This window comes from Danio rerio, chromosome 10, assembly GCF_052040795.2.
Source record: "Danio rerio strain M-AB ecotype USA chromosome 10, GRCz13ab, whole genome shotgun sequence".
Lineage (NCBI taxonomy): Eukaryota > Metazoa > Chordata > Actinopteri > Cypriniformes > Danionidae > Danio > Danio rerio.
The window spans coordinates 27,117,596-27,140,630 of NC_141030.1; the positions used below are offsets into that span (position 1 = coordinate 27,117,596).

A 23,035-nucleotide genomic window follows, 5' to 3' on the forward strand; every position below is an offset into this window, starting at 1 on the left:
AAATAGCATCATGAGGTAGTTTAAAGAATTTAACACTAGGATGCAATCAATTTATAAACACACATGCTTTACTCTGGATTCTGATTGGCCTGTTAGGACAGTCCAAGGTCAGATTTTTTTTCAGATATTGTATCATGTAGTCTGATAACATGTTAATTGGTCGATATAATATGCAGCAAATGAAGATATTCAAAGCCATTGCTAAATCCATGTGTCCAGTAAAGGCTGATTTATACTTCTGCGTCAAACGCCGGTGTATGCTACGGCGCTGACGCATAGTCCTTCGCCGTGCCCGTCGGCGTCACTGACGTGCACCTCTCAAAAAATTTAACTACACATCGCAACAGTGCGTAGCACAAGCTCTGTGATTGTCGGCTTGGTAGCACTGACGAGTCTGGGAGGGACAGAGAGCCGCGCGAATGGCGCGAGTGATTGTTTACAAGTGTGGAGTCCCGTGAAGGAGCTCCGGATGGAAAGTTTTGTTTTGTGTTTACCTCATAGTTAAACTTGTTGCATGTCCGCTGGTTCCTGCCTCAAAATGAGCGAGTTTGAGCCACTTGTACATCCTGGAAGTGTTCAGAAAAAGCAAAAAAGCAGTGAAGAAACTCGACACAGAGGAACATTTACACCTCACTGCCAACTAGCGTTAGCAGAAGTATAAATGCACAGCCACGCGCGTTGCATGCGCCGTGGGTTACGCCGGTCACTTGACGCAGAAGTATAAACCAGGCTTAACACTGTTGACTCACTCTCTTGTTTCAAACAAACACAGTTGGTGCCATCTAACATTTTACTTGTTGACTGTATTAAATAACTGCTGTATTACATCCTTCTAAATTCCAAATATTTATGCTGATTGATGGCAATGACTTAAAGCCATTTTCAAGAAACTTTATTTCCACAAAAGTGTTATTTTTGAGCTAATAAATCAGTTCAATGAAAATAGTATTTTGAATACAATTATGCAATTATTTTTCTTTGGGATCCTGACCTGAAACTGGACATTTCTATATTGAAAAAAAACATACACTGACAAAAATAATAAAAAAATTAAAAATATTCATTAAATCTCAAAGATCTCAAAGTAATAATGAGATTTAAGTGTTGTTTCACATGATTTGGGCCTTTGCAACTTGACCTCAGATCGTTCCTCAGACGTTCTCTTAAAGTCATCTTAAAATTGAATTGAAAAGGACAAAAGCCAGTATAAAAATGTACAACAGAAAAAAAAAAAAAATCAATCCTGGTAACCTTTAGCTAGCATTACAGAACAGAAGTTATAAAAATGTCACTGCTATGCAAGCTACTTGGAAAATGTAGGAAGCTATTTACTCTACTTAAAATTTACCTTAAGTACACTGAAAGCTACCCCGTAGGAAATGTAGCAAGCTAAGAGCTATACATAGCTTAGCTTCATCATTCATTCATTAATTTTCGGCTTAGTCCCTTTATAAATCCAGGTTTGCCAGGAATGAAACGCTAACTTATCCAGCGTGTTTTTACGCAGCGGATGCCCTTCGAGCCGCAACCCATCTCTGGGAAACATCCACACACACTCATTCACACTCATACACTACAGACAATTTAGTTTACCCATTTCACCTGTACCGTTTGTCTTTGGAGTGTGGGGAAAACCGGAGCACCCGGAGGAAACCCATGCGAACGCAAGGAGAACATGCAAACTCCACACAGAAACGCCAACTGACCCAGCCGGGGCTCGAACCAGCGACCTTCTTGCTGTGAGGTGACAGCTCTACCTACTGCAATGAATGAAAACCAATGAAACATAAAAGCATGATTAATCAGTTCAGTTATTTACTGATATTGTTATGTTGTTCCAAACAGAAACAAATTATACTAAATACAACAGCAAAAACAAAGAAACAAATCCAATAAAACCAGATGTTGCATTTAAAATACTATAGTAATTCATAGTAAAAGAAAATATATGAGCGTATTATATTGTATAGCATTTACAACTCTTTGGTAAAGGTTAAAGACATCCTTGGGTACTTTTCAAAAATTTTTTAACGAATTGTGTGTACTACGCATCATTTAAGAAAACATTAGCACCTGTCAGCTTTAATTGTAGGGAAAACCGGATCGTTTTGAGCTTTTGTCAGCTAATTTCATCTTTCAAGTTTAAAATAATTATTGGAGCGGGTCAAAAATTGGTTATGTAATGCACATTAGTAGAGTGATGACGCGTCGATTTCTCATTAATATTTATAGCAAAGTTTTCTTATCATAAGAATACTGCTTTTTTATTATTCATGAGAGTACTTTTTCAAAGGTAAGGCAGATCTGTCAAGCTGTGAGACCCAATGACTGGGTGAGACCATGTTCGCACATGGCACAGATCGTATGTGCTTGTTTCCATGATCCACAGGGTTTAATGCATGTTTTTCCCTGTGATACTGTCCGGGTTGATAAAGCAAAGCTGTTGCTTTGCAGCAAGCCTTTTTGTCGGGAGAGCTGTACAAGAGAATAGCAGACTTTCTCTTTTATCAGTTGAGTTTGTTACCAATCAGACAAATCACTTATCCTGGCTGTTGTGTTTGCCTGTGTTTAAAATCATACAGATGCTAATCAGGGCTAATGGTTGCAATAGATAGGGCAAGAGACCTGCTGCACTTTTATCCACAGTGTCTGCATTCAGACCTAGGGATTGAGGAAGAGAGAAGTTCTCCTCATATATAGTATTTATATAAATATGATAATCTTATGATTATCGATTTAATATAACAAATTGTGGTTATATGTAGAATGGCATTGAATTACTTGTTGTTTCTTTGCATTTTAATTTTGTAAACTATAAACTATAAAGTCTCTTCACAGTTTGTGTCTCATTTTGTGGGCCAACTGACAGTTTATTGCTGCCCTCTTTCTCCCCCTGCTCTGCTGGCCAACCCACTCCTCCCTTAGGAGGTAGACTTAAATGGAAAGAGGGGGGTTTCATGACCCTTTAATAAATTATACTACATTGTGAGAGGTTTGTACATGATAAAAGAATGACACAAAATAACCATAGTAAGAAAGATGTATTCACAAACAACGCAAATCAAGAAACTATAAAAAGCATATGTATCAAAGAATATATTTCAATGATGTATGCCAGCAGTTCAATGTGCCATACCCTAAAACAGTCCACAACAAAGTTTATAGGTCTGGCTATGCTAAACAATCATCTTTTGGTGAGACCCTGGAATAGATTTGGCATGACTTTCATTCTCAAAGAGTTTATCAAGTAATGATGGTGAAAGACATGATGACGTGTGTTGAGGAAGTGATTTTTAGAAATTTGAAGAGCACCAATGCTGTTTGCTGTTAATGTGTGTTCTTCTAAACATCTTAGAATTAAAAATGTGCTGGTTATTCTAAATGATGATCACCTAAACACTGCACAGATTTAAATTGCAAAAATTGCTGTAATAATTTTCACACACAATTATAGACATAAAGTGTCACGGTATGTAGGGGTAGATGGAGAGGAGGCGAGGACCCAAATGCAAGGAATGAAGAGTTTAATGAAAAATAAAACAAAAACAAAACTTAAATCTCCCCACGTGGGGAAAAACACAACATCACATTACACACTCAACTAGACTAGGTCTGGAACTTGACAAGACAATACTTAAACCACTGTTGTAGACTAGAAATCAGCAGATACAACAGTGAAGGGAACAATCAACAACGGACCAGCACGGAACAGAGCACACTATGAGAATAAATAGGAAAGACAAACCAATAAACAGACAGACGGACAGGTGAAAATAATAATTACAAACAAGGTAACAAGGTGGGTGGGACAAGACAATAGACGGGAGAGCGCATGACACAGAGAGACAATACAAGCCATGCGCTCACACAACACAACACTGAAGCACACGACAAAAGCACGTGACCACAATGTAAACACCGAGCCACGTGCTTTGACAAAAGACGCAAGACACGAGCACACGATGAATGAAAGCACTCACCGTGCGCACACACACGCAGCGTGCATGCTTCATCCCAGCGCCGACCAAAACCGAAACCAACAAGACTGAGACGCTGGGAATGAAACACCACGCTGCTGACAAACGAAAACACAAACACGAGTACAAGAGCGCACGCGTCTGAGTGACGCAGAGCGCGCGCGCGGCCGCGTCAAGCAGGAGCGCGCACACTCTACGTACACCCACGACGGCGCGCGCTCACACAGAGACAGAAACAGGACCCGACATGAGAAGTGTCAGAGCTCTGCCACCAAAACAAGAATTTACAAGACCAAAGTGGCAGAACCCTGACACTAGCCCCCCCCAAAAGGGACGCCACCTGGCGTCCCTAAAGGGAACATCCAACAAGGTACAAGACAGACAAGAAACACTAGAAGACAACAAAACAGGCCACATCAACAGACACAAGACAGGGGGGTGAACAGGCAAGACAACATGAAGGGAGGGAGGGAAGCCAAGCCAGACCCAACAAGACAAACAAGGGAGGGATGGGAGGGCAAGACCAGGGAGGATCAGGCGGGACAGTCCAGGGTGGATTCAGTGGGTCGGGGGCCCCGGCAGGGAGCCAGGGTGGAGCCGGAGGGTCCGTCCAGGGTGCAGAGAGGGAACACCAGGGAGGAGCAGGAGGGACGACCCAGGGAGAGTCTATCAGGGGAGACAAGGCAGGAGGTCGGTGGGGAGCCGGCTGGGCTGGAGACCAGAGGGGAGCCGGCAGGGCTGGAGACCAGAGGGGAGCCGGCAGGGCTGGAGACCAGAGGGGAGCCGGCAGGGCTGGAGACCAGAGGGGAGCCGGCAGGGCTGGAGACCAGAGGGGAGCCGGCAGGGCTGGAGACCAGAGGGGAGCCGGCAGGGCAGGAGACCAGAGGGGAGCCGGCAGGGCAGGAGACCAGAGGGGAGCCGGCAGGGCGAGGCGCCGGGCTGGGACCGGCAGGACGAGACGTCTGGGTGGGGCCGGCAGGGCAGGGCGCCGAGCTGGGACCGGCTGGGCAAGGCGTCTGGGTGGTGCCGGCAGGGCAAGGGGCCGGGCTGGGGCCGGCAGGGCAAGACGTCTGGTTGGGGCCGGCAGGGCAAGGAGCCGGGCTGGGGCCGGCAGGGCTTGACGTCTGGGTGGTGCCGGCAGGGAAAGGAGCCGGGCTGAAGCCGGCAGGGAAAGGAGCAGGGCTGGGGCCAGCTGGGCAAGACGTCTGGGTGGCGCCGGCAGAGCAAGACGTCTGGGTGGCGCCGGCAGGGCAAGACGTCTGGGTGGCGCCGGCAGGGCAAGACGTCTGGGTGGCGCCGGCAGGGCAAGGAGCCGGGCTGGGGCCGGCAGGGCAAGACGTCTGGGTGGCGCCGGCAGGGCAAGGAGCTGGGCTGGTGCCGACACTGGAGGGCGCTCAGGGGCTGGAGCCGACACTGGAGGGCGCTCTGGGGCTGGAGCCGACACTGGAGGGCGCTCTGGGGCTGGAGCCGACACTGGAGGGCGCTCTGGGGCTGGAGCCGACACTGGAGGGCGCTCTGGGGCTGGAGCCGACACTGGAGGGCGCTCTGGGGCTGGAGCCGACACTGGAGGGCGCTCTGGGGCTGGAGCCGACACTGGAGGGCGCTCTGGGGCTGGAGCCGACACTGGAGGGCGCTCTGGGGCTGGAGCCGACACTGGAGGGCGCTCTGGGGCTGGAGCCGACACTGGAGGGCGCTCTGGGGCTGGAGCCGACACTGGAGGGCGCTCTGGGGCTGGAGCCGACACTGGAGGGCGCTCTGGGGCTGGAGCCGACACTGGAGGGCGCTCTGGGGCTGGAGCCGACACTGGAGGGCGCTCTGGGGCTGGAGCCGACACTGGAGGGCGCTCTGGGGCTGGAGCCGACACTGGAGGGCGCTCTGGGGCTGGAGCCGACACTGCAGCAGAGGTCTTCCTCTTTAACCTCCGCTTCTGAGTGCGGGTCAGCCCTTGAGGGCTGGACATGGGCTGGGAGGCGGCACTGGTGGTGGTGGTGCGAGGGATCCTCTCCTCCTGAAGGATCCCTTTCTCCTGCTGCTGAACCATGTGCTCTATAAATTGCTGGTATGACCAGCCCACCATTCTCTGGATTTGCAGAGGAAGAAGGGGCTTGTCCAGAGCAAAATTTAGGTGGGTCATAAGCAGCCAGTCATTAAAATTCAGCCCCTCAGCTGCCTTACGGAATTTCTCCGCAAACTCCTCCAAATTCAAGCCACATTGCTTCAGCGACTGCAAATGCAGCAACTTAGAAATGCGGCTAGCGAAGGAGCCATCTTCATTCCGCTGGGTCCTCATACTGGCTGGTCCGTTCTGTCACGGTATGTAGGGGTAGATGGAGAGGAGGCGAGGACCCAAATGCAAGGAATGAAGAGTTTAATGAAAAATAAAACAAAAACAAAACTTAAATCTCCCCACGTGGGGAAAAACACAACATCACATTACACACTCAACTAGACTAGGTCTGGAACTTGACAAGACAATACTTAAACCACTGTTGTAGACTAGAAATCAGCAGATACAACAGTGAAGGGAACAATCAACAACGGACCAGCACGGAACAGAGCACACTATGAGAATAAATAGGAAAGACAAACCAATAAACAGACAGACGGACAGGTGAAAATAATAATTACAAACAAGGTAACAAGGTGGGTGGGACAAGACAATAGACGGGAGAGCGCATGACACAGAGAGACAATACAAGCCATGCGCTCACACAACACAACACTGAAGCACACGACAAAAGCACGTGACCACAATGTAAACACCGAGCCACGTGCTTTGACAAAAGACGCAAGACACGAGCACACGATGAATGAAAGCACTCACCGTGCGCACACACACGCAGCGTGCATGCTTCATCCCAGCGCCGACCAAAACCGAAACCAACAAGACTGAGACGCTGGGAATGAAACACCACGCTGCTGACAAACGAAAACACAAACACGAGTACAAGAGCGCACGCGTCTGAGTGACGCAGAGCGCGCGCGCGGCCGCGTCAAGCAGGAGCGCGCACACTCTACGTACACCCACGACGGCGCGCGCTCACACAGAGACAGAAACAGGACCCGACATGAGAAGTGTCAGAGCTCTGCCACCAAAACAAGAATTTACAAGACCAAAGTGGCAGAACCCTGACATAAAGTGCATGATTTAAACTAAACTGCTAAAATTTTAAATATTCTAATGTAAAAATGAAAACTAATAAGCTTAAAAAGTGTTTTTATAGAAGTCAATGAATAAGTATCTAGATTGTTCTCATCTTAAAGTACTACAAGTGTCATATCATTTCACACCCTGACCACAGGTTAAGCAAACAGTGTTAAAAGAAGAAGTGCCAGCACTTCTTTAACACACTTCTACACAGGAACAATGATCAAAACAGTTTCCAGCTCTGAGAGTAGAAATGTCTGAGTATATTTATAACAATGTGATGAAGACTGAGTCTGAGAGAATGGACAGAGAGCGAGTGGAGATGGCAGTGGTTATCTATGAGAGTGCAGACTGTGTGGGAGATCATGACTTCAGGACAGAGTCAAACACACAACAACCACTTCAAAATACAGGTAATCACTTTAATCTCTTTAATAACATTGTCAATGGTTCGCTTGTGCGGTCACATATCTGCGTATTGTACACAGTATGTGGTGTTTAGAGTAAGAATCCGATACAATACTACAATATCTGTCTCGTTTCAGAGCTTGCATCCTCCGAAAGATATAATCGAAGGGTGCTCCGTCATCGTCCTTTTCAAATGCAGCCTCAAAATGCATCATTCAATGCACCCATTCTTTTCCTAATTACTGAAGAACACAATCATTTCTGAATCCTTTGTAGCCTCAAAAAACCCACGATTTAGTGCACGCTGATAATAGCAGGACATTTTTTTTTTAACAACTATGGACTACTGTTTTAAATGTATGATGTAAATGTATGTTATAAAACAAAAAGAGTATGAAATGTTATACTAAAAAGGGACAGATTTACATATTTTTGCATACATTTTAGAATCAAAGGAAATATACAGTATTTGCAGTTTTTGTAAACCGTGTTTTGCCTTTAGATTGTTTATGTTTAAAACCACTTTGGGAAAAGTCATTACAAATTTTATTACAGCTTATTAACGGCAGCTATTGCTTGGTGGTGAAATCTTTCCTCTGTAGGCTAGATTGTCTCATTTCAAAACACTTCGGCCTGTGTGGATTTCGAAGGAGCCACCTTTAAAGTTTAAACCCTTCCGAGAATGCAGCCTCTGAAATGAGACAAAGCTTAAGAATAAGAGTTTATTTGTTTTTACAATTTGCTATTTATTTGTGATAATTTTTGATACAAATCTTTTTTTTTTTACCAAGCTGACCTCAGAGCACTTCTGTTCTGCTGAAAGGAATAAAAGAAAAAAATGTTGAGCACTATAATGGCACATTTTCTGAATCAACTAGATAAAGCAAGGTGTCTTTTTGCATGAATATATTTACTGGGCTTATGTTCACTTCTATTTTAACCACCTAGATACATCTAACCACACAACCACAATGGGGACCTGTAGCGAGAATTTTCTGTGTATGTGAACAGATACATGATGTCACATGGTCTTATACGTTGGCATGTTTGCCACATTAGCTTCAAATGCTAATATTAGTGGCTCAACAGCACAGAACTAGACAATGCATTAAAATGCATAAAAAAATGCATTAATTCATTATTTATAGATGACCAGCGGAATAAAAATGTCTCAGCCTATTTATGGCAACATAAACATTGATTCAGGACAGAAGATGGACAAGTCCTCCCATAGAAATCAAACAGGTACTAATGCAAACACACTTTCATTTTTGTCTGATAAAGAAACATTTTTATTCATGTCTGTGATCTCCAGGAAGTGATTCAATGAAGACTAGATGCTCCAGAGCAGCGCCAGTGTGTTTGGTGCTGTTGTGTTTCCTTTTGCTGACTTCAGTCATAGTTCTGAGTGTCTTCATCTATACAAACAACACAAACTGTGCAGAAGAGAGACACCATCTAATAACCAACATCATCAACCTCACAGGAGCCAAAGACGAGCTAACAAACCTTCTGAAGGACAGAGACCAACTGATAAAGCTTCAGATATTTGGTCAAAAAGGTAAATCTCTTTAATCTGCATGTCTAGCAAATTTAAGCTGCTTGTAGACTTACAATGCTTTAGTGAATACGGTATATAAATCTACTATATCTACTGTAAGTCACAACTTTGTCATTGAAAATGCAAACATTTACTACAAGCTGAATTTCTTTTGTTAACAGCTGGATGGTTTTACAATCAATTCAGTTTTTACTACTTGTCCAATGAGACAAAGAGCTGGACTGAGAGCAGAAAATACTGTACAGACAAAGGAGCAGACCTGATCATCATAAACAACCAACAGGAACAAGTGAGTGAGAGATGGTGTGTTTGTGGTGCTTAGAATAAGATAAAATGTGAATATTGTCTGTTTATTAAACAAATGTTGCATTGTTTCATCTGCTCAGGATTTTATTATGAATATCACTGGTGACAATGAATTCTGGATTGGTGTGACTGACACTGAAAAAGAGGGCAGTTGGAAATGGGTTGATAGCAGTAATCTGACCTTTAGGTAAGACATCAGTGAACTGAACTGATCATGATCTAATAAATGCTTTTTATGGCCAGTATCATATACAGCAGCACTGAACATGTAATGTTGATCTGTTCATGCAGGTTCTGGGCTTCCTCTGGATCAATAACTGAGCCCAATGGAGAGACAAAAGAGAACTGTGCTGTGACCCATTTAAAAAAGCACCCTGAGTTAATAGGATGGCTTGATGTTGCATGTGATGGTGCTCATCAATGGATCTGTGAGAAGTCCATTTTACCAGTTACCAGTTAAGAAACAAAAATGTTTTGTTTTAATGTTAAGTTTTAAATCCCAACGCCAACCCTAATAAAGTGCACCTGAGAATGTTATCTAAAGTCTTCAGGATTACTAAAGCAGGGGGTTTTCAAACATTAGATGACATTGACCCCTAACAATGATCAACTTCATGTGAGGAACAACAATCCAGTGCACAAGGCTATGTAGCACTTTATGCATATCTTTGGTCAGTCCTAATTTTCAGAGGACTGACATTTTCTAATATTGGCCACCATTAATCGCAGATCTGTCTAACAGACTGCAAATCTAATTTCACATCTGAAGCGTTTACACAGATTTCTTTCTTTGTTCATACAAATCAGTTGGCGCTACCTTGCATCTAATTTATTGAATAAACAGAAAATGACTTTTAAATTACTGTTGTAAGTATTCATCATTTTCCCAGGCTTATTGCTTTGTACACTGGAATGTATTACACAATAAAAGTAGTTTACAGCTCTTGGCATTAATTAAAGTATTTATTTGGTCAGAAACCGCATAAACAGTGATATGACTTTGTTATACTTAAATATGTCTGAAGTTGGTTCAAAACCAATAGTTAGGAACTGTTTTATTTTTGTAAGAACAATTAAGATTATTTTGATTAAAAATAAAAAAAAACTGGTGCATTACTTAATTACTTCAAAAGTCTGTGAAGTTTCAAAACCTTTACTCTATGGTGTCATTGTGCAATACACCTCACATAATTTGGGACTTTACACATGTCAAATCACTTCTGTTCTGCTGTTCTCATTGCTTCATTTATCCAAAATAAGCATAAACAATAAGGCAACAGAAACAGATATTTAACACTATAAAGGTGCATTTTATGATCAATAAATATAAATAAAAATACATATAAAAATAAGTTAAAATAAAGTAAGATGACTTTTTCACATTAATAATTTTACTGTGATTATTTTATCAACCATGTTAACTACTAAACTATATCTAGAGTAACCACAAAACCATAATGGAGACCTTTAGTGAGACTTTTCCGTGTACACGTGAACAGATACAGGATGTCACATGGTCTTATACGTTGGTATGTTTGCCCCATATTAGCTTCAAATGCAAAAATTAAAGACTCGATAGTACAGAACTAGACAGTACAGAAACAAAGACCGCATTAATCCATTACTTATAGATGACCAGAGGAATAGAAATGGCTCAGCCTATTTATAGCAATATACCTTTGATCACTAATTCAACATCGAAGATGGACAGATGCTCTCTCAGAAATCAAACAGGTACTGTACAAACACGAACACGTACGCATTATTGAATTTCGATGTATTTGGGTTGACCGTCATTGGGTGGCTCGCCATTGTAGTTGATCACTTAAATACATATAATAAGCAAGCAAAATTAGATCTTATGAGCACGTGACTTTGTTGAAGTCAGTTTTTCAGCAAGAATGTTAACGTGTTTCTCTTTAAAGATCCTAAACCAAAAAACTGCTGTGAGACAGTACTTTAAACCAACTACAAACTAGCTGTTTATTGACTTGTACACCTATAATTTGTAGGAGCTCATGCACAAGTAATAATATTTGTATGAGTGCATCACAACATATTACTAAAATACATCAATGCTTTGGGTTTTATTTAATAAATAAACATTTATATGAATCTTCGCCATCTTCAGCAAGTGATTCAGAGAAGATGAGAAGCATCAGAGCAGCTCCAGTGTGTTTGGTGTTGCTGTGTTTGCTTCTGCTGACTGCAGTCATAGTGTTGAGCGTCTTCATCTATACAAACAGCATAAACTACACTGAAGAGAGACGCCACCTTATAACCAACATCGCCAACATTACAGAAGACAGAGACAAGCTACTATGCATCATTACCAACATCACAGAAGACAAAGACAAGCTACTAACCAACATCATTAACCTCAAAGAAGACAGATATGAGCTAGTCAGCAATATTATCAACTTAGCAAAAGTGAAAGATGAGCTATTAATAAAGAACACAAACCTTCTGAAGGACAGAGACCAACTAATAAAACAACTTCAGGTTTTGGGTAATTAAGGTAAATGATTATAATCTGTTACACCACATCTGCATTTCTTGACACACAAGTGTATATTATATGTAATTTCACATTACATTTATGTGTATTATATGTGTGTGATAGTAAATGTCTAGTAATAGTAAAAAACTAATAGCTGGACTTGTTCTTTCAACAGCTGTATGGTTTTACTATCAATTCAGTTTTTACTAATTTTCCAATGAGACAAAGAGCTGGACTGAGAGCAGAAAATACTGTACAGACAGAGGAGCAGACCTGATCATCATAAACAACCAACAGGAACAAGTGAGTGAGAGATTGTGTGTCTTTGTGGTGCTTAGAAGTGAGAGATGGACAGACAAAATGTGAATAATATTGGTTGAATAAACAAATGTTGCATTGTTTCATCTGCTCAGGACTTTAGTATGAAGATCACTGGTAACAATGAATTCAGGATTGGTGTGACTGACAGTGATGAAGAGGGAATATGGAAATGGGTCGATTGGTCGATGGGTCGAGATGGGTCGCAGTAAACTGACCTCTGGGCGAGAAATCACTAAACTGAAATGATCATGATCTAATAAATGATTCTTCACGACCAGTAGCATATCATACAGCAGCACTGAACACCTAATGTTGATCTGTTCATGCAAGTTCTGGGCTTCCTCTGGATCAATAACTGAGCCCAATGGACGAGAAACAGAGAACTGTGCTGTGACCCATTTAAAAAAGCACCCTGAGTTAATAGGATGGCTTGATGTTGCATGTGATGGTGCTCATCAATGGATCTGTGAGAAGAATATTTGACCAGTTACCATTTAAGCAACAAAAATGTTTTGTTTTTAATGTTAAATTCAAAATTACAATGCCAACCCTAACAAAGTATTATCCAACAAATATTATCCAAATTCTTCAGAATCGCTAAAGCAAGGTTTTTCAAACGTTAGATGACATTGACCCCACAACAATGATGAGCCTCGTATGAGGAACACCAATTCTAAAAAGCACTTTATACATATCTTTGGTTAGTACTGATATTCAGAGGTTTGACATTTTCATACACTGTAAAACCCAAAATAAGGTAACTCAAACCATTTGAGGAAATACTTTTTAACAAACCATTTAAGTTTGAAAACGAATCCTAATGAGTACTGTGAACTTAATCCATTTGAGTAAATAAAGCAATTTGAGCATAGTAAAACCCAATTAATGAAAAGAACTTAAACCAACTGAGTAGTGTAAAACCCAATAAATTAAGGCAACTCAAACTGTTTGAGTTAAAAACTAATCTATTTTATTTATATTCATACAAATTATTATTAGTATATTGCTTTATTGTTGGTACATGATCAGAGTTAAGAAATGATTCAGTCAAATTACATTTTTTTTTTACTTATATAACAAATTAGGTGTTATAAATCTTTCTTTTCTTCTTCTCATAAGAAGAAAAAAAAAAGATTTATTAAACCTACTTTGTTATATTAGTAAAAAAAAAAACTGAGTGAATGAATGTGACCACACACAATGCTGCAGTACTGTGCAGCACAGCACAACATGGTCTAACACAAGAAAGACATGACTAGCAGCGGGCAGCTATGTAACATAGCTATCTGTATCTTTATCTTTAATCAAAACATTTCCTGTTCTATTAAAAAATATTAAGTTTTTTTTTTCTTTTTTCTTTTTTTGTGAAACAACTATTTCCAATTTGTCCCATTTTCCCAATGCTATCCAGAGATAGCCACATTCAACTGCCTAAATTGGAGAGGGGTCTGGCTGCAGTGCAATCAGAGCTGCAGCCAATGCTTTTTTAATGCGCTCACCTAACCCCACCCCTAACCCTACCCCTCACAGTGACGTCACTAGCTCCATTGAGTGCATTGTGTCTGAGATTGCATTTCTGAGCGATGCAATCTCAGCTTGCATCATAAAAGCTTAATCCAGATACCATTGCTAAATTGGAAAGTTGAAAATGCAGTTATCATTTACTTAACCTTCACTTGACAGTGAAGACAGTACAGAAGATATTTTGAAAAATGCTCAGCTTGTGTTCAACAGAAGAAATAAACTTATTAAGGTTTAAAACCACATGAGGGAGAGTACATGTTAAAGTAATTCTCACTTTTATGTGAACTGTCACTTTTTTTGTCAAATAAAGGAATTTACCCAGTATGTATATATGCAGTGGCTATTTCCGTTGCCCTGAAGTTTAAGAACAGAGCAAAGAAGTGCTGAACCAAGCTACAACATATCATTTGATTGCTGCTTTGACCTTTGTCAAGACTATTACTGCACTTACCCCTGCTTATGAATTAGCACATGCGGGTGGAACTTCCGAATTGCTCTTCTGTTTTGACATTATGCACTAGCTACAATTTAGACTCGCCTGTAATAAGTAAAGCTTCAGTAAACACAAGAACACAGACAGCTTCTATTAGTTATACAACAGATTTACTGTGATTGAAAATGTCAAATAGTGTGTATGGCAAAATCAATGCAGGTACTATGAGGAGTGCAAGGACAGAACCTCAGCATGAGATTATAACACAAGGCAATGTAACTGAATTGCTTCATTATAGAACCAAACAGGGATGGGCAAAAATACATTTTTTAATAACATAATAAATACCTCAGTTTTAAATGTATCATAATAAACTACAAAATATAGCAGCCACAAGAAGTATCAAATTAAAATACTACAAAATGCATTTTCAAGGGATCATGACATTTCTTTGCAAGCCTTCAATCAATGATCAATGCCTTAAACTGATTTCTCTTTCATTTTAGCATACATCTTGTACATATTTCATATAGAAGGCAATGTGTTAAAAATGATCTTTTAAATCACTGTAATAACCATGTAATGCAGATCATAAGTTGGAATATAGTACTATATCTCTTCATTTTCTTTCCATCCATTGCGTGGCAAGTGAAACTGCAACAATCCTAACAGTCTTATATTTTAAAAGGGTGACATATGAAGAGGTTATTATTTATTTATTTATTTTTTGCAATTGAAATCTTCAATACTTGTAAAAACGTAAATTCTGAAAACTACTAAAATCTCAATTTTTTTTGCAATTGTACTCTTCAATGCATTTTAAACATGAAATATAATATCTATAAAAAATGTTAGTTATCTCATTTTGCAAATAAACTTTTCATATACATCCTGCTGCTGCTGTGTAACGAGAGTCTGTAGTTTCTGACCAGTCTGTATAGACTGGAGTAATATTAAATATCTGTGTCTCATACTGTATTGTGCCACTTTGACATTTCTTCATTAACTGTACACTGCATCTGCAGATCATTTACTGACATTTGAAACAGTCAATGGAGTATTGTGGGTATCACCACTGTAGGACTTATTTCATGAAGTTTGTCTTATTTTCTTGAAATCACACGAGCAATCCATCCAAAACTACTATTATTTGTGCAGTATACTCATTCTTCTAAGATTTTTTCAGTTTAACTGAGACTGCTAAAGTCTCAGTTACCCCCCTTAGTGAAAACCAGTACACCAGCTTTAGCTGTTAAATATTTCTAAAAATCCTCTGCATTTCCACCTGCAGCACAGAGACTGAGAATGATTATGTGCAGAATGCTCTACGCATCCTTTTCATAAATACTAATATTTTATTCAATTTAATTTATTAAATTAAGATGCTGATGCCAAATTGTACATTATACTGCCATTATATGTTGTGCAGCATTATGCAGCATCACACTGATTTTTAATAATTGTTGACTTTTTTTTGCCATTTGTCTGTTTATTTCTTCACGTGTGTTGCATAATTTCCATCCAAACTTTAAGAGTTGACCACCTTCTTAATTAATTTTCTAGACAAATAACTGAGAAAGCATGAATCAGAGGCTGCATTTTTATTTCATTACACTTCACGCAAATTATTTTACAGTATTTTAAAAATACACAAATCAAGACACTAAAGTATTTTAATACAAAATATTAACCTATTTTCATTAACCCAATAAATTACAAATCCCAAATTACTATTTTGTATTTAAAAAGCTTGTATCAATACTTTCTGCACTCACAGCAATACTAAATGTCGCCTCACAGCAAGAAGATCAGTGGTTGGAGCCTCAGCTGGGTCAGTTGGCATTTCTGTATGGAGTAAGCATGTTCCTCCCGTGTTTGCGTGGGTTTCCTCCAGGTGCTCCGGTTTCCCCCATAAGTCCAAAGACATGTGGTACAGGTGAATTGGGTAGACTAAAAGTGTCTACTCAGATACGTCACTAAATGCAGTGAGGTAAATGCTAAATGCTAACTTTACTGTAGTTTTCAAATGGCTGTGCAAATATATAGAGCTGTCTTGAGCATTTACAGGACACCAACATCTGACTTTTTTGCATTGAAAAAATGTCCAGAGTAAACTGTCATAATGAAAACATCTTGTTCATAAACAATGGTGTCAGGACTTTTCATTTTGATGATACTGACTCTTTCAACCCAAGCTCATTCTGGAAACGTAGCCCCGCTGACGTTTCTGGAGGCCGCGATTTACGTGGCCGGAGGTACTTAAGGCCGCGTTTAGTTTTTTTCGAGTGAACACTGCGAGGCGGTGTGGCGCCGCTCCGCCCCTCCTCTTCGCCCCTCCTCTTCGCGCTCGCCGGCTGACGGCTCGCCTCCGAGTGGAGGGCTTTCCCGATGCAACCAGTTTGTCCGCTTAGCTCACATCGTTGCGTCGGCGGAGCGGAGGCCCCGGAGGAGGAGGAGAAAGAGGAGGAGCCGGCCGCGGGGATGACGACCAGGATCGAGTCCGGGGAACAGCGGTTCCGGAAATCAGGTAAGACGAAAAACGGAATCCGAAAAATAAGTGGGAGAATGCGGCGGGATCCGAAAACGCGGTTGAATTCGAAGACGAGGGCTATTGCTTTTTTTTTTTTCTGGACGGCTTTTGCGAACCATCGCTTGGGTTTAGGGAAGGAGGAGGAGGAGGAGGAGGAGGAGGAAGAGGAGGGCAGCCGAGTCGGCCGATCCGGCGGCTTTTCGCGCGAGAACGGCGCGGGTGTGAACGGCGCCCGATCCCGAGAGGCGCCCGAGACGCGAAAAAGCGTGCACAGCGGCCTCTCGCGGATCCGCAAAAACAAAAAACGCTCGAATACGTTCCTCCCGGGACGTAAATCGCGGTCCGCAGAAACGTCCGCGGGGCTACGTTTCCACAATAAGCCCGGGTTTGACTCTTTGATTGACATGAATACTTGATTTTGAGGAATAGGCTATTCATTTTGAGCAAGTGACATGCTTTAGCAGGTTATCAACTAGGTTTTGCAGTTTGTACTAATTGTTTTGAGAAATGCCTAACTATTGTGCAGAAATGCACTAGTTTTGTGAGAAACACACCAAAGCGACTGAAAAAAACTGTAATGTATTTCAAAGAGTTCATAATTCATAAATGCATACTAGATTTGTTAACATCTCATTTCAACAGATCAGTGCTCTGACGATTCTAAATGGAAATTACAACTTCAGTGCTTACTTTCATTCCTCAGAGTGGAAAAACTGGACAGAGAGAAGAAAAGATTGTTTGTAGAAAGAAGAAAATCTGATCATCATAAACAGCAGTGGAACAAGTGTGTGGGAGATTGCTGTTGTAATCTAAAAATAAACCTTATGGTCTTATTTAACTCTTAATTTTGGGAATTTATGAGAATGCTTACTAGCAGAAACATTGTCTAGATTGGTCTGAGTGACATTGATGCAAAGGGGCCTGGAAGTGGGTTGCTGTCAGCACACTGACCTCTGGGTGAGCATTTCTTAGTTATATTTTTACATATGAAAATATAAAGGCAATTTACTTGCTTTTGCTTAGTCTGTTTATGGTCTTTGCAATTATTTAACGATTTTTAAAACAAAAAATTGGGCATATTTTGGACTTGTTGACAATGCAGGGGCAACAAAACAACTATTTGTTTGAATAAGTACACAATTTTCATAAAAAAAAAATAATACTGTTTACTGTACGTATTTGAGAGGGGAAAAAGTGTTGAGGTCTAGCATTATGGCAATATTGACTTAAGTGTTACATTTAATTTTTTTTTTATTTGATATTTTTTAGTGAATAAAAAAAAACCAGAGTGCATGCATAGTTACAGTAAGCTTCACAAACTGTAAGTTAATAAAAGGATTACAACACACTTCATGAAATCTTAATGCTATAGTAACATAATTGGTAATATTGTTAATTCATCAATTAATGCTTCTTTGGGGGAGTTTGAAATATTAGCTTGAGCCAACTATAAACTTACTTAAATGTTTGGGTGAAATATCGTCACTTATGATTAATTATATGGGTTATAAGGTTCTATCTGACATTTTTGTCAAAACTGAGATATTGACATATTTTTATTAAATGACAACTTATTTACATTATGGGGTGTGTTTTTATAAGTTGTTTACATTTTAAGAATTTTATTAAAAAAAAAAAAACAAATGTTACACATATACTGTTTGCTATATGGAATGCAAAAAAAATCATTATCTCGAAATCATTCAGAACGCAGATAGAACCTTATAATTCTAGGGTGACGATATATTATATAATGTACTATATTTTAAATTATGTTTATCGTATAGGTGTTGAGAACCTGGAGAGCCCAATAATAAAAATTCGGAGGAGGAATATGCTGTATTTGTTTTTGATTGGGCTGATTACCCATGTAATTAAACCTTTGTGTGGATTTGTGTGAAGGACTTAGAGGTGTAATAAAGCTGTACTATAAAATGTGTTCAAAGCAATGCAGTAAACCATCTTTGACAAGTTGTACTCTGTAAAATAGCAGCAAGTGTTTGTTTTAAATGTGTTTTTGCTCTTTTCGTAAAAATTAACAGTAAAATAAACAAAAACAATTGCAGTGATTTGTGATAGTTTTCTCCAGCACCCTACAGACAATTGTGTTTGTTTTTCAGCACATGTCAGCAAACAGAGGAAGAAATAAAATTGACTCTCTTGTGTTCCGCTGGTTCGAAAGACCCCCCCTCCCCCCAAGTGACAAAGATGCAGAATTTGTCTTAAACATGAACTTATTTGCCCTATTTTGACTGCTAAGACATTATAAATTGTGAAAGTAACACATAAAATGCTTTAAGACCAAGCAGAATCCGACATAAGTGAAGTCATCTTTCATTACTGCATTGTTTTTAAATAGAGAAAACATTTTACAAGGAATTTTAATTCTAAATCTTAAATCTTATTCTTGAAAAAATGGCCAAATTGTAATACTAATTAGGCTGTTGTGGTTATCCATGAATTTCAAATGTAATTTTTACAAGAGAGGCTAAAATATTGTCAATCTCTAAATTAATATTATTATTATTATTAATTGTTTAATATTTAAAAGGCCAAATTCTGACTGAGGAAAGTTGAATGTGCTGGCCAGTTTGTTATTTTCCTAATAAATGACAAAAGGTTACAGTTTTTAATTTAAAACATTATTTCATAAAGATAATATTCTAACTTTATTTCAAAACATAAAACATTTTATTTTATTTTATTTATTTCCTTTTTTTTCTAATGATATATTATGCAATTTGTATTTTAAAATGAGTAATTTTTATTTTATTTTATTTATTCTAAATCTTTAGCAAATATTTTTAGTACATCAAAAAGTGTGGTTAAGATAAACATCTGACAAGCTAATCCAGCTAAAAATTTGTGTTTAAAATGTCACTAAATGCAGTATTTACACTTCATAAGTAAATAGAAAATTTAGCGAACGACTGCAAATGTTAATACAATTATTTACTGTGTTTTGAAACATTTATTGTACTTTTGAGTACATTTGACCCTAAACCTTTGCTGGTCAGGGTGACAAAATGATGCAAATTAGGATTTGCATAACAAAGGAAATGTAAAACTGACACACTTATACAAACTAACAGGGAAATTTGTTTAGATTTTGCCTGGTAAATAAGCATCACATTTAGAGCACAGGTAATTTTAGAACACAGGTCCTAAGTTGGGCAAAATATTTTCCGGAAGGGGGTGCACAACTTTTCCTGAACATTATATCTCATTTACGGGCATCAGGTAGTCTCTTTGCATATGCGGGAGACTTCCAGACCTTTCCTAAGACTTGGGATGTCTGCATACATTAATTCCAGCTCCAACATGCTCTCTTGGGCAAGCAGACAAACATCTTGTGAACACTACAGCCCTACACACAATCATGAACAAAGGTTCATTCAAAACATTTTCATAATCATTCTACATAACCAAATAAATGTAACAACATGCTGTGATGTCTTTCATTTATAAACAAATGAGGACACCTCACAAAACACTGGGTTGTATTTATATAAATTCTAAGATTGCATGTACTTAAAAGAATAAATATGATGTACATATTATTTATTCACACCCTTAACCTTTAAAATAAAAAAAACTTTGTTTTATTATTAGATGTATCATTTTTAACACATTTATGATAACTATTATAACCAATTGGATAATTAGTGTAATTGCTGCAACTTTCATTTTAAGTGTCAAGTTGCATATACAGTGATTGTAATCCTTACCATAAGCATCAGTGTTTATATCTGAACTATCAACTGTTTTGGCAGTGCTTCTCTGTTATTTCATTGGTTGTAACTTTGCAACTAACTGAAAGGCAGTGGTGGAGGTAATGAATTACAACTACTCGCGTTACTGTAATTAAGTACATTTTTGGGGTATTTGTACTGTCATGAGTATAATTTTACGTCAGTAATTTTACTTGTACTTGAGTACAAATTAAGCTGCGTAATTTACTTTGTTACTTTTTAAATCAAAATTCGTTACAGAGTACTGTAATTAAATTAATATTTCAACCACTGACTTCGGTAGCCAATAAAAAAATCTCATCTAAACAGTCCAATGAAATGCCTGGTACATTATTTGAACCAAAAAACAAGTTCAGGCTACTGCAGATTTACGTCTGCTAACCATTTTCATACAGTCACAAAGTTAGTGTTTGACATATGGAGATTCAAGGCAGCAATAATGAACCTGAAGAACACAGAAATGACAAAGAAATAGCAGAAGATGACCCGGAGGAGCTGTTCACCTACAGGTAGGGATGAAAGGGACAGCTGTGCTGATGCAGTGTGAATAGCTTTGTTATCACCTAAAAATGCTTATTAAATGTATGGAATTTAATTAGTAAATGGAATATCGCATAAAAGACGTGCAAATAAAGCAGCGTTTCCATCCAACAAGTCAAAGAGAACAAAATCGCCACTTCCTGATTAACTGGCAACAAGTAAAAACAAAAAGTAAAAGCAGAATTTGCTCCAGTAGGAGAAGCTCTGTGAATGTATTATCTTCATTTAATAAATGACTTGCACCTCAGAAGCCAATTCTAACACCTGCAGATGCTTTTGACAATTCTGGAGGTAATTAATTATATCTTAACATTAATACTGATATGGTTAGGGCGTTTTTAGAATGACCAAAACAACACTTCAGATATTTTACAATATGCTCAGCCTGCTGATTTGTCCATTCACACACATTTTTTAAATATATGCGCATCATGACATTTACATCAATCGTTTTTGTGTGCATATCCAAAAAGCACATAAAATAAGTGGATGAAACCTGCCCTCTGCTGTGACATCTGGCTTACACAGGTTTTCTGCTGTGTCTTAAAAAGTCTAAAATTTTAAAACTTAATTTTTAGGCCTTAAAAAAGTCTTAAATTCGCTATTCTAGGTCCTAAATATTTTTGCACAGGTCTTATTTTTCCGAAGTTCATGTGACGTTACATCTAAACCTCATTTAAAAATTTTTTGTTGCTGCTGCTTGGTTTTCGTGGTGTTTTAGTTCTTTATTTCACTAGTCCTAATTTAATTTACGGTGTTAAAACTACAAATGAGACCAACATGCATTAGCCACTCAATGCATGTAGCGAATGTGACGTCATCGCTGTGTTTGTGGAGGTTTGCTTTGGGTGTGCGTGACATGGTTTCGGGTGAACGTTTCGCGTGGTGCAGCAGTTGATTTAAGTTGAATATGAAACACTTTGAAGAGATTTTGTCTGAAACAGTATGACTGTACAGACATCTTAACAATCCGAACATGCGTGATCATCATAGAGATAACCAGAGGATCAATAATTCTTGGCTAGAAATTGCAACAGCCATGGAAAGGAGGAAAGTATTTTCCTAAAAAGTTTGGGAAAACCTGAGGGATAAGTTTGTTAAAACAAAAAAGATGCCATGGCAAAAGTGGAGACACATTTGGTTTTAATATTACAGAATATGGGTAACACTTTACAATAAGGTTCATTAGTTAATGCATTTACTAATAGAACTAATCATGAACAAAACATGAACAGGATTTATTAATCATAATTGAACATTTACTAATGCATTATTAACATCCAAGTCAATGCTTGTTAACATTAGTTAATGCACCATGACTTAACATGAACTAACAATGAACAACTCTATTTTTATTAACTAACATTAACTAACATGAACAAATACAGTAGTAGATGTATTGTTCATTGTTTGTTCATGTTAGTAAATGCATTAATTAACATTAACTAATGAACCTTATTGTAAAGTGTGACCAGAATATGTTTTTCCACCATTTATAGGTTTTACACTGATGTATAATTTTGAAGCTAAAACAATGTAACAGCTATAAACTAAAATTAAGTAGCACATTATATCTTTGATAATTGGAAAGGAATATTTAAACCTATCAGTTTACACTATACTGATGCCCAATTTCTAGGCTTTATTGGTGATAATGGGCAAGATTGTTGGAACATTATTCTTTTTTTAGTTTTTTAGTTCAAGCAGAGGACAGAAACTGGCCAGACAGTAATGTGTGAATTGTTGAGTGGGCAAAATAAAAAAAAAATAAAGCGTTTTTCCTTTTATTCTTGCCATAATAATAATTAAATTTAAATTAATTTTCTCTTGTCATTGATATTTAACTTTAATAGTTAGAACTGTCCGAGGTATTAACAAAAGCAAGTGATGCATCAAAGTTTGATTTAAAAAAATCTTGAACGGTTAATTTAAATCTTAATCATTAAATTCTTCCTCATTCGCTAAGTATTTGTCTCTCCTACTTAGGGTGACCAAACCCTTAATACATTTATACAAACAAAACTGCTTTAAAAAC

The 23,035-nt window shown here is 38.8% G+C and overlaps 2 protein-coding genes, 2 long non-coding RNA genes and 1 pseudogene across 27 annotated transcripts in view; 3 read left to right on the top strand and 2 right to left on the bottom strand.

Moving 5' to 3' along the window:
* LOC147842070 (uncharacterized) overlaps positions 1–19,726 on the bottom strand; it is a 47,193-nt gene extending 27,467 nt beyond the window's left edge. The window contains exons 1-2 of the long non-coding RNA XR_015501155.1: positions 19,198–19,726; positions 18,025–18,897 (exon numbers count right to left, since the gene is read on the bottom strand). This is a non-coding gene — a long non-coding RNA (uncharacterized LOC147842070). The remainder of the gene's footprint in view (positions 1–18,024; positions 18,898–19,197) is intronic.
* Positions 1–23,035, bottom strand: part of cadm2a (cell adhesion molecule 2a) — a 755,249-nt gene that overhangs the window by 335,551 nt on the left and 396,663 nt on the right.
* Positions 1,520–10,259, top strand: LOC147842072 (hepatic lectin-like). Of its 3 annotated transcripts, none has more exons than XM_087270658.1 (6): positions 1,520–3,461; positions 7,118–7,538; positions 8,849–9,094; positions 9,256–9,383; positions 9,481–9,587; positions 9,692–10,259. In XM_087270658.1, the coding sequence occupies exons 2-6, from the start codon at positions 7,379–7,381 to the stop codon at positions 9,858–9,860; spliced, it is 810 nt and encodes a 269-aa protein (XP_087126784.1). In that variant the 5' UTR covers positions 1,520–3,461; positions 7,118–7,378; the 3' UTR covers positions 9,861–10,259. The 3 variants fall into 3 exon arrangements, with proteins under 3 accessions (XP_087126784.1, XP_087126785.1, XP_087126786.1); XM_087270659.1 differs by lacking the exon at positions 1,520–3,461 and adding an exon at positions 8,682–8,778 and having other exon boundaries at positions 7,276–7,538; XM_087270660.1 differs by lacking the exon at positions 1,520–3,461 and adding an exon at positions 8,482–8,778 and having other exon boundaries at positions 7,294–7,538.
* LOC147842073 (uncharacterized) lies at positions 11,054–15,150 on the top strand (annotated as a pseudogene). Its single transcript, XR_015501129.1, has 3 exons — positions 11,054–11,918; positions 12,076–12,203; positions 12,314–15,150. The product of XR_015501129.1 is annotated as an uncharacterized LOC147842073 (transcript).
* LOC147842074 (uncharacterized) lies at positions 18,184–22,938 on the top strand. Its single transcript, XR_015501158.1, has 3 exons — positions 18,184–18,719; positions 21,775–22,162; positions 22,476–22,938. It is a non-coding gene; the product is annotated as an uncharacterized LOC147842074 (long non-coding RNA).